Source organism: Taudactylus pleione, unplaced genomic scaffold (assembly GCF_031769625.1).
Source record: "Taudactylus pleione unplaced genomic scaffold, aTauple2 ptg000265l, whole genome shotgun sequence".
NCBI classification, from domain to species: domain Eukaryota; kingdom Metazoa; phylum Chordata; class Amphibia; order Anura; family Myobatrachidae; genus Taudactylus; species Taudactylus pleione.
In genome coordinates this window covers 2154963-2168539 of record NW_028284667.1, presented here as the reverse complement: position 1 = coordinate 2168539, position 13577 = coordinate 2154963, and the positions used below count along the sequence as shown (strand labels likewise).

The 13577-nt window shown below is 41.5% G+C and overlaps 1 protein-coding gene across 1 annotated transcript in view; it reads right to left on the bottom strand.

The window, feature by feature from the left end:
• Window positions 1–12786, bottom strand: part of CBLB (Cbl proto-oncogene B) — a 209788-nt gene extending 197002 nt beyond the window's left edge. Inside the window, exon 1 of the mRNA XM_088481111.1 lies at window positions 12347–12786. Within this exon, the coding sequence (XP_088337237.1) occupies window positions 12347–12541 (195 nt within the window). The 5' untranslated portion in view covers window positions 12542–12786. The remainder of the gene's footprint in view (window positions 1–12346) is intronic.
• Between the last annotated feature and the right edge of the window lie 791 nt (window positions 12787–13577).

The following is a 13577-nucleotide window of genomic DNA, read 5'->3' as shown; positions in this document are numbered from 1 at the left end:
CATTCCTAAAACACAAAATATCAAACCCTGTATTTAAATGTAAATATAACGATGCAAGTAACTGAACAACTTCAGTTTACTTACTGCTCTTTCAAACCTCTACCAGTGTTTTATTAAATGACTGTTCCAATTCCCCAAATGGCTAACGGGTGGTCCTTGCACTACTTAGCTCCAGATATTTTACATGGTATTACAGCTATTCTAGGCCCCAAGGAAAAAGAGGAGCTGTATCAAGGAGCCACTATCACAGACAGACAATGTGGCTTCTAGTTTGTACTCCCACTCACACCCATTTTAAATTGTTGAACAAAAATGGACTTGGATTTAATCCAAGAAACAAAAATACACTGTCGGGTATATGTATATACAAAATCGTAATTTTCTCTCAGACTTGCTAACGTTTTTTTGTGCTTTTAGAGTTGAACATAGGAGATGTAATCAGCATCCCAACTGTCAGAATCCCAAAGGTGAGTATTAGGGTCAGGGGGAGGCTTAGGCACGAGGGGAAAAGTTAGGGTTAGGGAAAGGGTTAGGGTTATAATATTTACACAAATCTGTTGGGATTCTGACAGTCGGCATCATGAGCCGTCGGGTTCCAATACCCAACCCGAACAAAGTGCAAAAACAGTAGCGCATGCAGAGGGGTTCTGAATACACAGAAACCCCGACAGAAGCAAGAGCAGGCACCATGCTATTTAGCACCGTCCGCCCAATATGATGTGATTCCATTAGACTCCTTTAAATTGGCCCTGACACTAACAATTGACCTACGAATCGCAGCATTTTGCCACGAAGGGGCGGGGCTTAATACATGTTGCCTGTCTGCAAGGTCCTGTCTCCATCCCATCCACAACCTGCAAGGTAAGTGTGTGTATGTATTTATTTACAGTATGTGGGTGTGTAATGTATGTGTGACGTGTGTGTTGTGTATATATATATATTTATTTATTAAGAGAGTGAGAGCAAGCGCCAATATAGTGTAGTAGTTTAGACAATATGGCACGATCTCATAAATATATGCGTACCGTATTAACCCAACACTAAAAGCAGTGTGTTATGGGTCTTTATCTTGGCTTCACCAAATAAATTCCTCTATCGTTCCTGAGTAATTTTCATCTGACTTCAAACGTGAATTCATTCTCTCTGCAAACACCTTGTGTTAAGGAATAACAGATGGGGGGGATATATAATAGAGTGCACCCCCACCCCCTGTAAAAATCCTGCATTTGCCCCTGCAAAAACATATTGCCATAGTGATGCAAATATATAGTGCCAAGAGCATATATTAAAGTACATTCTCTCTCTCTCTAGGCTTTGAAAAAGCTCCCCCTTATTATTTATGCTTATTTCTATAAATCTATTCAACATGAAGAGTACCTTATTTTAGAATTCCCCATGAGAGATCCTGTGCTAGTCTGATTATGAAACATTTTATTGTTTGAAACAAGTATTGTTGCTATGAAAACATCATGCAGTTTTCCCATGGAAAACTTCATACTAATTATACAGAGCAGTTATGTAGGAGTTGTTTATGAATTTCAGCGCTGTGTTTGAGGCAATACCCCTCAACGGCATTAATTAAACCTTTTATTTTAGTCCATATTTCTGGCAGAATATGTGATGCAATGTTCAGCCCCCTACAGATTTCAATATGACCCTATAGTGCTTATTTTCTAGGAAACTTTTTCCTATAGAAGTTTGGTTGCGATTTTGTGATGTTTGCCTAAAGAAGTAAGTAACAATTTAATAGTATGTTTAGGTTCTAAATATCATCTATACTAGCATTAATTATCTTGAGTATTCATATATCAGATCACTACGAACTCTGTGGCTCATGCACAATTCCAATTGATTTGATATGCAGACTATAGAAAGGTGCTTTTTGAACGCCATGTTTTTTCGGCAAGACCTGACAGTCAATAGAAAACACTTTTTTTTTTAATCAGCAAACTGAAACCACAAAAATGTTGATATACAGGGTCTGTGGTCCATTTGGAACACAAATCGTAGGACAAGTCAATCCATTGTTATGCAACTATTTCAGATAACCAAGCTCAATAATACAAGGAGGAGATAAATCATAGACTAGTATGAGTCATTAATTGCTTTAATCAGCCAGCAGGTTTTTATGCCGTTTGATTAAGTTTTGTGTAAAAATCATCCCTGAGGAAGCCAAAGTTGAAATTTGATAAAAGTAAAAAATAAATAAAAAGCCACATTAAAGGGGAGTATTCAATTGTTAGCACCAGCGGCTGTCAGTGCCAGGCTCCCGACGGAGCAATTCAGCCCTCTCATGAGGTGACGACCAGAAATATGCGACAAGTCCTGGTTTGGGGCGGTTTTAACAGTTTTATGCGGCTAAACCCAGTCTAATTAGGCGCGACAAGCGTGATAATTAGTCGGCACCCAAACACAATTGAATTGGTCGCCCATTAATTAGAGCACCTTAAAAAATGGATTAAATCACCCCCTACATGGCCAGAATGACTTGAACAGTCAAACCTTTAACATTAAGTAGTGAAAACAACCATTTAGTAAAGAAACTCAAAGTCTTGGTGAAATCAAATTATGAAATTTCAGTCTACACAAATTTGTAATGGTCAAATATCCATTAAGGGCAGATTCAATTAACAGCAAGATTTACCTGTAGCTAATTGCTCTGCCGAGCTATCAGACTGAGTGCAGATACCATGCTCGTTAAGCCCAAGAGGGTGCACTTAATGCCTTTATTTCCATACAGCCTCAGGAGTTGCAAGGAAAAATTTGCATTTAACTGACAACATTGTAATCGTACAGTCGTTCCTCTTCCCCTGCAGTGCCTACACTGAATGATCAATCGTTCAGTGTAGGCACCCTCCCTCATACCCGAACATGGTCAATCTGTCGTTATCAACAGATTGACCAGCAGGTTCAGGCGATGATTAATGTTGGAAACGTCCATCGGGAACGTGTAGGGCCGGCTCCAGGGGTCTGAGCACACTCCGGGGGTCCGGCGCTGACGCACAGCTGCAGCGTTGGGGGTCCCCAACCTGCCGATTTGACCATCTGCGGGCCACTTCGGCCCACGGGTGGAAGAGCGGGACAGTACTGTCCCGCTGAAATCGGGATGTTGGGGAGGGGTGCGCCCTCTATGGGTGGCGCCCCTGTGCGACCGCACTGGTCGAACACCCCTAGAGCCAGCCCTGGGAGCGCGCATCGCTGGTCATTTCCAACATTTTCATGCCCAATTTGTGCACGATTAATGCGCGACTGAATGATAACGATCGCTCATTTTAATCGCCTAGTGGATACCCGCCTTTAGACACCTTCAATAACAAGTTTGATTTACCACAAAACATGTTTTACTTTACTTCTAAAAAACTGTAGACAACCTTATAATTTTTGCACCATGTGGGTGTAAAAAAAAATATATATATATATATATATATATATATATTATAGTTTGCCTCCATGAAGATAGATATGTCTATTATATGTTTGAAAATAAATAAATCTGTAAACATCAGTTCCAGAGAACCAATGTTTATATCTAAATAATGTTTTGTATTCAATGTTAAAAACATTGGTACTTCCAATGTCCCATCCCTACTTCAAGGTCTATTCTTCAACTAGGCAACGCCAATATCCCAGAAAGTAGTAAATATTTAGGTACTTTGGCTACCTATAGGTGTTTGCACAGTTGCTGTTGGCAGCTATATCATCATAATTTATTTATTCTGGCACCATATTATGTAGCACTTTACACAGCAAATGTACTTATAATCAATAATAATTAAATTATAAGTTTCTGTTCCATTGAAGCTTACACTCTACCACTCAAAAAATGAGGGTCTATATTGTCAGCAGTCAATTAATCTACCAGTGTTTATTTATTTATTTATTTTTTGATTATATGAGGAAACCCCAGTGAACACTGGGAGAAGATATAAACCTCCCACATACAGAAAGCTCTTGTTGGAATCGAACCCAGCAATGCTAATCATTATGCCACCCACTAATGATAAGTACATCTGACAACAGTTGGTAGTCTACAAAAGTAAATACAGTTCATCTAATGCATAAAAATTGATGTGCCTGTCCTATTTTTGGTCTCTCCATTTATAAAAAAAAGCCTGTGTACATTACTGGTTTCACATATGCATAAGCGATTCCTTTTATATCTAGCTTCTTGCAAACTGCATTCACCATGCTGTGTACACAATGTATACAATCCTTTAAATCTAAAATTGGCTGTGATGCGGTGTTCTTTATATGTCTATAAGCCAGAAAGCTTATACGTTCCCAGTGCTTTAGTACTAACAAAAAGTTAGAGAGAATTTTACTCATTTCCACAATATATTGCTTGACAAGGTACAGCAGATTTATCCCTCATCGGTACAAAGATCACTGGTGCGGTCACTAAAGCTAGGTACACACCTATACAATCATCGGGCTATTCATCCAATATCGAGAGAACGGTCATTGGATTGCATGGGTGTGTACGCTGTCCCGATGCAGGAGCGTTAGCTGATAAATGGCTTTTAACGCTCCTACAACGGTCGGGATCAGTAGGTTGCATCTTATGTGCAGTTTAATTTTTATCGGGTCGACCTTCCGATCCCATAGAAGCAGACATAGCATAGTGTGTACGCGGCTGACAGGGTGTCATACTGGGGACTGACTGCACAGCTGATCGGGACAGTATTACCCGATCAGCATGCAATCGTAAAAGTGTGTACCTAGCTTTATTATTGGGAATATTTTCACACCGATTGCTAGGGTGAACCATGACAATTTTTTTTTTTATTTTAAAATTCACTTTACCATTGCCAATTACAGTAATTTTGTGTCACGATTTCCATTGCCGATAATGCATTTCTTCACAAAAACCATGTTAAATGTTCTAGCAATATTAAAAGCGTATTGCTCAATTTTTACCTTCAATGTTTGTCTTTTAGTTTGAGAAACACCATTTCATCATTTGTAATAGAATACCTTGTAGATCTTTGCTAGGTCAGACCTGATTAAGGGAGCGATTATAGTACAGGCAAAGGTTCCATAAACGCATGGTCGTGGGAAATTTGAAAATAGTGCAGATAGTTATGGTGTTTGCATAAGGACTTGGTGAAAAGTCTGATGTTTGATTGAGCACTCATTAAAATGTTACAAGAGGGTGTACAGATTAGTGGATATAGTATTTATGTTTTAGAGAACAAAAAAAAAAAAATATTGATACAGCAGAACCACACAAAAAAACAACAATTAAGTATAGGTAATGAGTTCAGACACAAAGGAAGTCCTACTTGCCTGATAAGCGTTCTCCTTATCTGCTGGGAGCATTGATGAGCATGTCACTCTGCTCTGTCCTCTAGGGGGGTTGACACCCCTCCTCCTAATGTGAATGGGATTATTCATAGAGGAGATAGAACACCACACTCGTAGAGCAAGACCATTCCAGGCAAGTACCAAATCCAAGATATAGCACACAAGATATATATATGGCTTTGTTACAAATTGCATGGAGTATGAAGGGGGTCTATTCATCATTACATAATTATCAATTGTGATAAATGTTTTGAACTCGCTGCGAGTTCAAAGAACCGTTCGGAGGCATTCATCATGCCTCATTAACTAAAAGTATCACTTCCGAAAAACTGCTCTTTCTGCGGAGTCAGCTTTTCGAAAATTGTGATACTTTACTCCTTTATATATGCTGTCTCAGCTCCCAGTTCACAGCCTCTGTCATATCTCCCCTCTCCCTGCCCACAGCCCCTGCCTCCCCTCTCCGTGCCCACAGCCCCTGCTTCGTGTCTCCCCTCTCCCAGACCTCTCCCCCCACCAGTGTCTGTCCCAGGCCAAACTGCCACTTTGCCTCTGTGTGTTTGCCCCAGCGCCCAGCAGCCATCCTTACCCCGCTGGCTGCCACTGTAACCACTTTTCCCATTCCCCCGCCAATGTCTCTCCCAGGCCCAACACTGAACCCTCAGCCACCACTGCTCCCCTCAGATCAGCCGCTCTGTGTGAACCCACATGCCGGTGTCTGACCCAACCAACCACCCCCATGCGGTCGCCACTGCCACTCTGTATGTAATGTCTCCCGGCGGTGTCTGTCCCAAGCGCCATGGTGTATAGTAAAAGTTACTGGACCTGCTTGGGTAGCCCTGAGCCCGCCCGGAGGTAAGGAGAAAGACACAACTGGAGAGATCTGAATAGATCCCTCTACTGCAGGCACTGCCATGTAAACAGCAGCCTGTGAAGATTATCGGGGGCTGTACACCATCTCAGGATGGTTTTACATTAACACCATCAAGTTCCGAATTGATGAATAGCTCTGAAAATTAAATACAAAAGTAGGTGAAAATTAAGTGATGATGAATAGATCCCTAAATGTTTAGTTTTGGGTAGAATTATCCATTCATTAATGTACAGTGCAAAAGTTTTAGGCAGGTCTGAAAAAAATGCTGCAAAGTAAGAATGCTTTCAAATATAAACTATTAACACTTCTATTTTTATCAATTAACAAAATGCAATGTGAATGATCAGAAGAGAAATCTAAATCAAATAAATATTGTTGTGACCACCCTTTGCCTTCAAAACTGTGTCAATTATTCTAGGTACACTTGCACAAAGTCAAGGATTTTATAGGATTATAGTCAGGTGTATGATTAACCAATCATACCAAACAGGCGATAATGATCATCATTTTCATATGTAGGTTGAAACAGTCATTAACTGAAACAGAAACAGCTGTGTAGAAGGCTTAAAACTGGTTGAGGAACAACCAAACTCTGCTACAAAGGTGAGGTTATGGAAGACCGTCACAGGTCATACACCATGCCAAAACTGAGCACAGCAACAAGACACAAAGGTAGTTATACTGCATCAGCAAGGTCTCTCCCTGGCAAAGATTTCAAAGCTGACTGGGGTTTCAAGATGTGCTGTTCAAGCTCTTTTGAAGAAGCACAAAGAAACGGGCAAAGTTGAGGACCGTAGACACAGTGGTTGGCCAAAGAAACTTAGTGCATCAGATGAAAGACACATCATGCTTACTTTCCTTTGAAATCGGAAAGAGTCCAGCAGTACACCCATCTACTGTTCGTAGAGAAGTCTGGCCAGAAGTGGTCTTCCTGGAAGAATTGCGGCCAAAAATCCAAACCTTCGATGTGGAAATAAGGCCAAGCGACTCAATTACGCACAAAAACATAGGAACTGGGGTGCAGAAAAATGGCAGCAGGTGCTCTGGACTGATGAGTCAAAATTTTAAATATTTAGCTATAATAGAAGGCAGTTTTTTTAGCGAAGGGCTGGAGAGTGGTGCAATAATGAGTGTCTGCAGGCAACACTGAAGCATGGTGGAGGTTCCTTGCAAGTTTGGGTCTGCATTTCAGCAAATGGAGTTGGGGATTTGGTCAGGATTAATGGTGTCCTAAAGGCAGGTACTTATCCGTCATGCAATACCATCTGGGAGGTGTCTGATTGGCTCCAAATTGATTCTGCAGCAGGTCATCGACCCCAAACATACTGCCACTGTCATTAAGAACTATCTTCAGTGTCAAGAAGAACAAGGAGTCCTGGAAGTGATGATATGGCCCCCACAGAGCCCTGATCTCAACATCATCGAGTCGGTATGGGATTACATGAAAGCAGAAGGATTTGAGCAAGCCTACATCCACAGAAGATCTGTGGTTAGGTCTCCAAGATGTTTGGAACAAACTCCCTGCCGAGTTCCTTGGTCACACCAAATATTGATTTGATTTAAAATTGTCTTCTGTTCATTCACTTTGCATTTTGTTAATTGATAAAAATAAACTATTAACACTTCTATTTTTTAAAACATTCTTACTTTGCATCATTGTTTCCACACCGGCCTAAAACATTTGCATAGTGCTGTATATGAATGTTGGTGGTAGTGTAAATACATTCATGAAGAACTGAAAAATTGTCTGTTTTTGCTGAGACAATGTTAGACTATACAAGGCTACTGGTATTAAAACCAATACATTTTTTTTTTATTATATATATATATATATATATATGAGAAAGAACTAAATTTTTTCAGGGCAATTTGGTGTTTTTTGTCTAACTGGGTTGTTTATGAAAAGACAATGGATTAAACTCAATGAACATGGGTCTTTTTTTATCTCAACGAATTAAGATTTTGTTGTCTCCTATAAATTTGTAGCAAATGTAGTACAGGTTATAGTCTTCATTCTAGCACCCTGCACCGACCAGAACCTGTGTAGTTCTACTTTCCTGCCTGGGGTGTCGCTCGCTGCTCTGGAACGGCAGCCTGCTGCCAGGATTGCTTCTGCAGTGCCACCCACAGGCGCCCTGTAGTCTGAAAAGCTGATTGGAACATCCTTAGGACGCTCAGTTCAGTGCTGCACTAACTGGGGCTGCCTGCTCCAATCCATCTGCACAACAATATGACATCATGCGCCCATGGGGTGGGCCGGTACATGGCACAGTTGAGCCCTGTTACTCCACTATTCGGATGTGGTCTGTTATGTTCCAATAAAAGATCATAAGTGCATACACACTTTTAGGACATCTCATAATGGTACAGGAATTGGACGATCTGTCAGATGATTGTATAATGTATAGGTATGTATCTAGCTTAAGTTAAGCAAACATACCATAAAAGTTACAGTATTAGCACGCTTGAGTAAGACACTATCAGTTGTGGTTTAAAAATGTTAGAATAACTGTGTTGTATATGCTGATAAAAGGCTAAAGCTGGCCATATACCAGACCAACTTACCTCCAACCATCCAACTAGTTGGTTGGAATGAAAATCTGGTAATGTATGGGTGTAAATGCCGATCAGCAATTTGCTCCCAAACACCAGAAAACACTAAAAAGGACATGCAGGCAAGTTTGTTAAATCTGTTTGATTTAAACAAGTTGTCTGAACTGCTTATGTCAGTTCTCAGGGTTTGGGAGTAAATTGCTGATTGTCATTTGCTCCCATGCATTAATGGATTTTCATTCCTAACAACCAACTGGTTGGATGGTTGGAGGAAAGTTGGTCTGTGTATGGCCAGCTTTAAAGAAATTCAGACAGATACATATCCAATTAGCTGCAGGGGAAATTTACAGACCTGACCTATTCAATTAGGTCCTGCATCGCCACGCATAATGCTTGGTTTTCCTCGCAGACTAAAGGAGCTGCAAGGAAAAAAATCTGCATCAAATGCAGCCTCCAGGGTTTCACGTGGGGGAAAACCCATAGATTCCAACATTTTACGTGGAATGTATAAGTTAACGTGCATTACTCCAGGGTTTACCACACAGGGAAAATACAGAATCATTCAATATCACTGGGTGTGAAACCTGGAGTTTAACCCCACGCTTAATTGAAATAGATAGAAAGGATACTGATTGGGTGCTTGCAATTTCAAATAGGACAGCTTCAACCTGCAATTACAGGAAGCCAATGCAAGAGGAATGTTCAAATAAAGTGCTTTGTAGTCTGACTAGCCAGAACAACAGCTGACCTTCAATTAGAGCTACATAATATAAGTAGTGAGTTCCTGCTTGAGGAGACCCCATTACAGTCCTAAATATACTGTCTCACAACCATGGCACATACATGATGATTATTTGATCAGTTACGCATTCAAACAAACTGGTCATTTTTGCAAGACTCTTCAGGGCCTTCAGACATGCATTCTTAATGATGTCCAGGGTATTAAATATTGCTTTTACATATGTATATCCCCTAGTATATATAAAATGAAATACAATAACCACCCATGATTCCTGTAGTAATGTTTACTCACATTAGGACATTTATAATAAAGTGTCCATTTCCCACTGTAATGTTTTCAGGAGTCCATGAAGTGTTCATTCTAGCACCCTGCAACTGTCACTAACCGTGCAGTTCCCCTTTCCTGCCTTGGGTGTCGCTCTCTGCTCTAGTGCTTCCAGCATACTCAGCTGATGCAGCAAACTGCTGAGCTACAGACCCGAGGGGGGATGCATTATGCTCTTTACCGAGGCGAAGCAGGAAGCACTACCGACGAGATGTATGAACATCTCATCGGTCGGAGCTGGGGAGTGTTAACTCCCCCCTCCGGCGATCCCTGCCTGAGTACACAGCGCATCAGCCTAGTGCTGATGCGCTGCGTCTCAGTCCTGGCCGGCTCCACTGAGCATGTGCGGGATCTCGCGAGATCCTGCGTACAGCCCTGGAGCCAGTAACCCCCGCAGCAGGGACAGCACTGTCCCTGCTGTGGGGATAGGGCATCGCCAGGCTATAGCTGTCGATAGCGACAGCTGCAGCAGGAGGAACAGTCAGGCAAACTGACCGTTCATACATTGCCCAGGCTATCGGCGCTGCTATCTTGCAGTACCAGGGGAGAGAGTGACACGCCAGGCAGGAAAGAGGAACTGCACGGGTTGTGACAGGTGCAGGGTGCTAGAATGAAGACTACATAAATATGTATATAATGACAAAGTACAATATAAAGTACCTAAACAAAAATATAGATCTCAAAAGCAAAAAAGTCCTAAAGTAGTGAAACTCATAACCCAGAAAAGCATTATTCAACTTTTTAATTGAGGCCATCTCTGACCCCAGAAGTAGTTATAATGCTTATTTTAGAAGATGTACAATATGTGACACGGGTCTTCATGTTCTGGCTGAGAATCTGTTTTTGGGTTCAACAAATTAGCATTTATTCAATTATCGTAGTAAGAACCACCTGTTTTGGGATCCCAGTGCCATGGACCACTGAGACTTCGAAATCCCAACTTAAGAAAAAAACAAAATACAATGGCATATCTGACAATAAGGCAACCAAAGAACATATTCTGGGATCGCGTTTGCAGTCCAAACTAACAGCTTTGTTTTCAATGATATATTTGAACAACCTAAGGATCCATAAGAATCAAAACTTTTTCATATAGTCCAGACTTGTAGAAAAACATTGTGTTGCTTATTTTGTCATTTCCCACCACCATGTTAACCGAACCTCGACATAAGCCCACGTGGCTAGGTGTTCAGTGATTAGAAAATCAATGGTAACAACAGGAAATAAGAAAGCGATCACAATAAAAAACAGTCACCTCTAATAATATGTAGCTCATTGGCTCATACTCTCTGTAATCTGAGAATAGATTTGTTTTCTAAAGAACATGATTCATATTCTTTTAAAACAGAACTTTGATTCAGAAAATTGCATGTTAATGCTCATCTATATTAAATTGTACTGTAGTTCCTGTACTCAGATCAGCATCTTAGGTAATTCAGAGCTCACTTCCACTTTGTTTTGATATTTTCTGTTATTAATCAGATTTGACAAGAATATCAGAAAGTAAGCCACACATCATTTGTTGTAGCAATTCTATTACTGTTTAATTCAAAGTACATCGCAGAGCTGCACAACGCAAGTCGAAACAAGTAAAAATACATATAAAAAAAACTGCACTTTTCATATACATTAGGAAATTGATACAAAGTTTTCACCTTTGTTGATGTGCATAAGATACTGTCAAAAAATATGAGCAAATAAAACTTTAAAACAACATTGCAAAAGTGAAATGCAAGTATACTTGCACTTAACTTATATTAAAATTCCATGTGAAACACAGAATATTAATGCCAATGGGAACATAGCCTAGAAGTATGAAACCACTGTACTTTGGCAAAACTCCCCATCATGTACAGGGCAGGACATTATGTATTACAAATCTGGCAATAACAAAAGCTATGTCTGCAGACAGAAAACCAGTGGCTCTTTACTGCTTTTAATGATGTGAATGAAAGGCTCTCCTTCTCATAAATGTACTGACAACAACAAGCTGCAAGGATACCATCACCACTTCCATTCCAAACTGCATTGCCTCTAAGACAAAACACATTATTCAGAAAAGTGTCTACAAGTGACTGTCACCGGCCTTTTGCAGTACTAACATTTACCCACCCCCTCCATAAATGTTTTCCAAACTCTGCAAGAGAAGCCATATGGCATGACCCCCTTCTACCCCAGCCCCTAATTATCCTTCCATGAAACAGTGCTTTAGTAACCTTTAGCTACCCTCTCATCTAGTGCTTCTATGCACACACACAACATTCCAAGTACAACACGTTTCCACACTAGGGTCTGCAATAAATGATCGCATATGTCTATGGTGGTACACATGGTAACCCATGCGGAGAAGTATCAACTACTGGCAGCTCGCTGGTTAATAAAGTTACTAGTAAAAGGGACCGGGTGAGGGGGTAAAGGGACCAAACAAGAAGTTACCTTCTTACACCTTCACGCAGCAGCCCACATCTCCAATCTCAGCAGCACATAAAGGAAGACCTGGTGGGCACTGTGGCGACCAAATTATGCCACCCCATTCCCTGTCACCCGCTTACCACTTTGTCCATCAGTTTCCAGGTCTTCTCCACTGTTCTCCTGTCGGCCGCCGCCTGCTTCGGGGGTCCCACCGCGTCCTGGATGGCATCGATTAAGCCCAAGATGCGGCCCTTGCGGGGGTTTGCGCCCCGGGGCCCCGGGAGACGCCCGGTTAGGGCGCTGCTGCCAGCACTACTGCTACCGCTGCTGGCCATAGTCTCTGAAGGCAGGACGAGAAAGCACGGCCCGGGGCGGATTTCCACAACGGCAAAGAGGATGGAGGTGGCGGGGCCCGTATAGCTGTGCCCACTGGTTGCAGAACGCCCGGTGTTGTGTATGTGTGCCCCCCGCACTCCGGCGCCTGCTGCCGGGCTCCTAAACTCTCTTTCCCTTCCTCGCCCCCTCTCATCCGAGCTGCCTGCTGCAGGCTGAGCTAGTGAGGTCACCAGGGGAGGAGGACGGGAAGATAGGGCTGGTTTACTCCTGGACGTCCCCTTTAAAGCGACAAGCACTTAAAAACTGAGCCCCTCAGCAAGAGCCAGCAGCATTAGGATGGAAAAGTGTTGTAAAAACAAGGGGCTGGCTACAACTGAGAAACAGGGAAAGGGTAGCGGTGATACAAGGTTGCTGATGCATATAAAAGAGGGGTTAGCAGGAACATATGGATATCAGAAAAGAAAGAAGCATAGACTGAGGCATATACCCATGGGAGTTTTAAAGAGACAAAACGGGGAGCATGTGCATAGGAAGACAGATGGCTTGGGTACTGGGGATGATTTATTGGTTCATGTTTTAGTAAGAGGCATTTTTTGTGCTAATAAATACTTAAAAATCGAAGCCCTTGTGCTACAATGTTTTTAACAGTTACTTCTGAACATGTAAACTAGGGTTGCACAATCAAAGAATCCACATCAATATCACAATCTGTACCTTACCATCGATGGCAGTGAACCATCGGCAGTGGCCAGGTTCTGAGTCAAACAAAGGGCCTGATTCAAAGGTGAATAACAATGATATCACTGTAAGTTGCAGCACAATGTGTTATTTTCTTATTCATAAAAAATCTTGTGACACTAAGTGTTAGCGCAGTGTGTTATTCTTTTCTTAGTCATAAAAAATCTTGTGACACTGTAAGTGGTAGCGCAGTATGTTATTCTTATTCATAAAAAATCTTGTGACACTGTAGGTCATTGATACTGCAGTGTAATATTTAAAATTGGTACAAATTGACGTGTGTGCTGTACCCCAGTT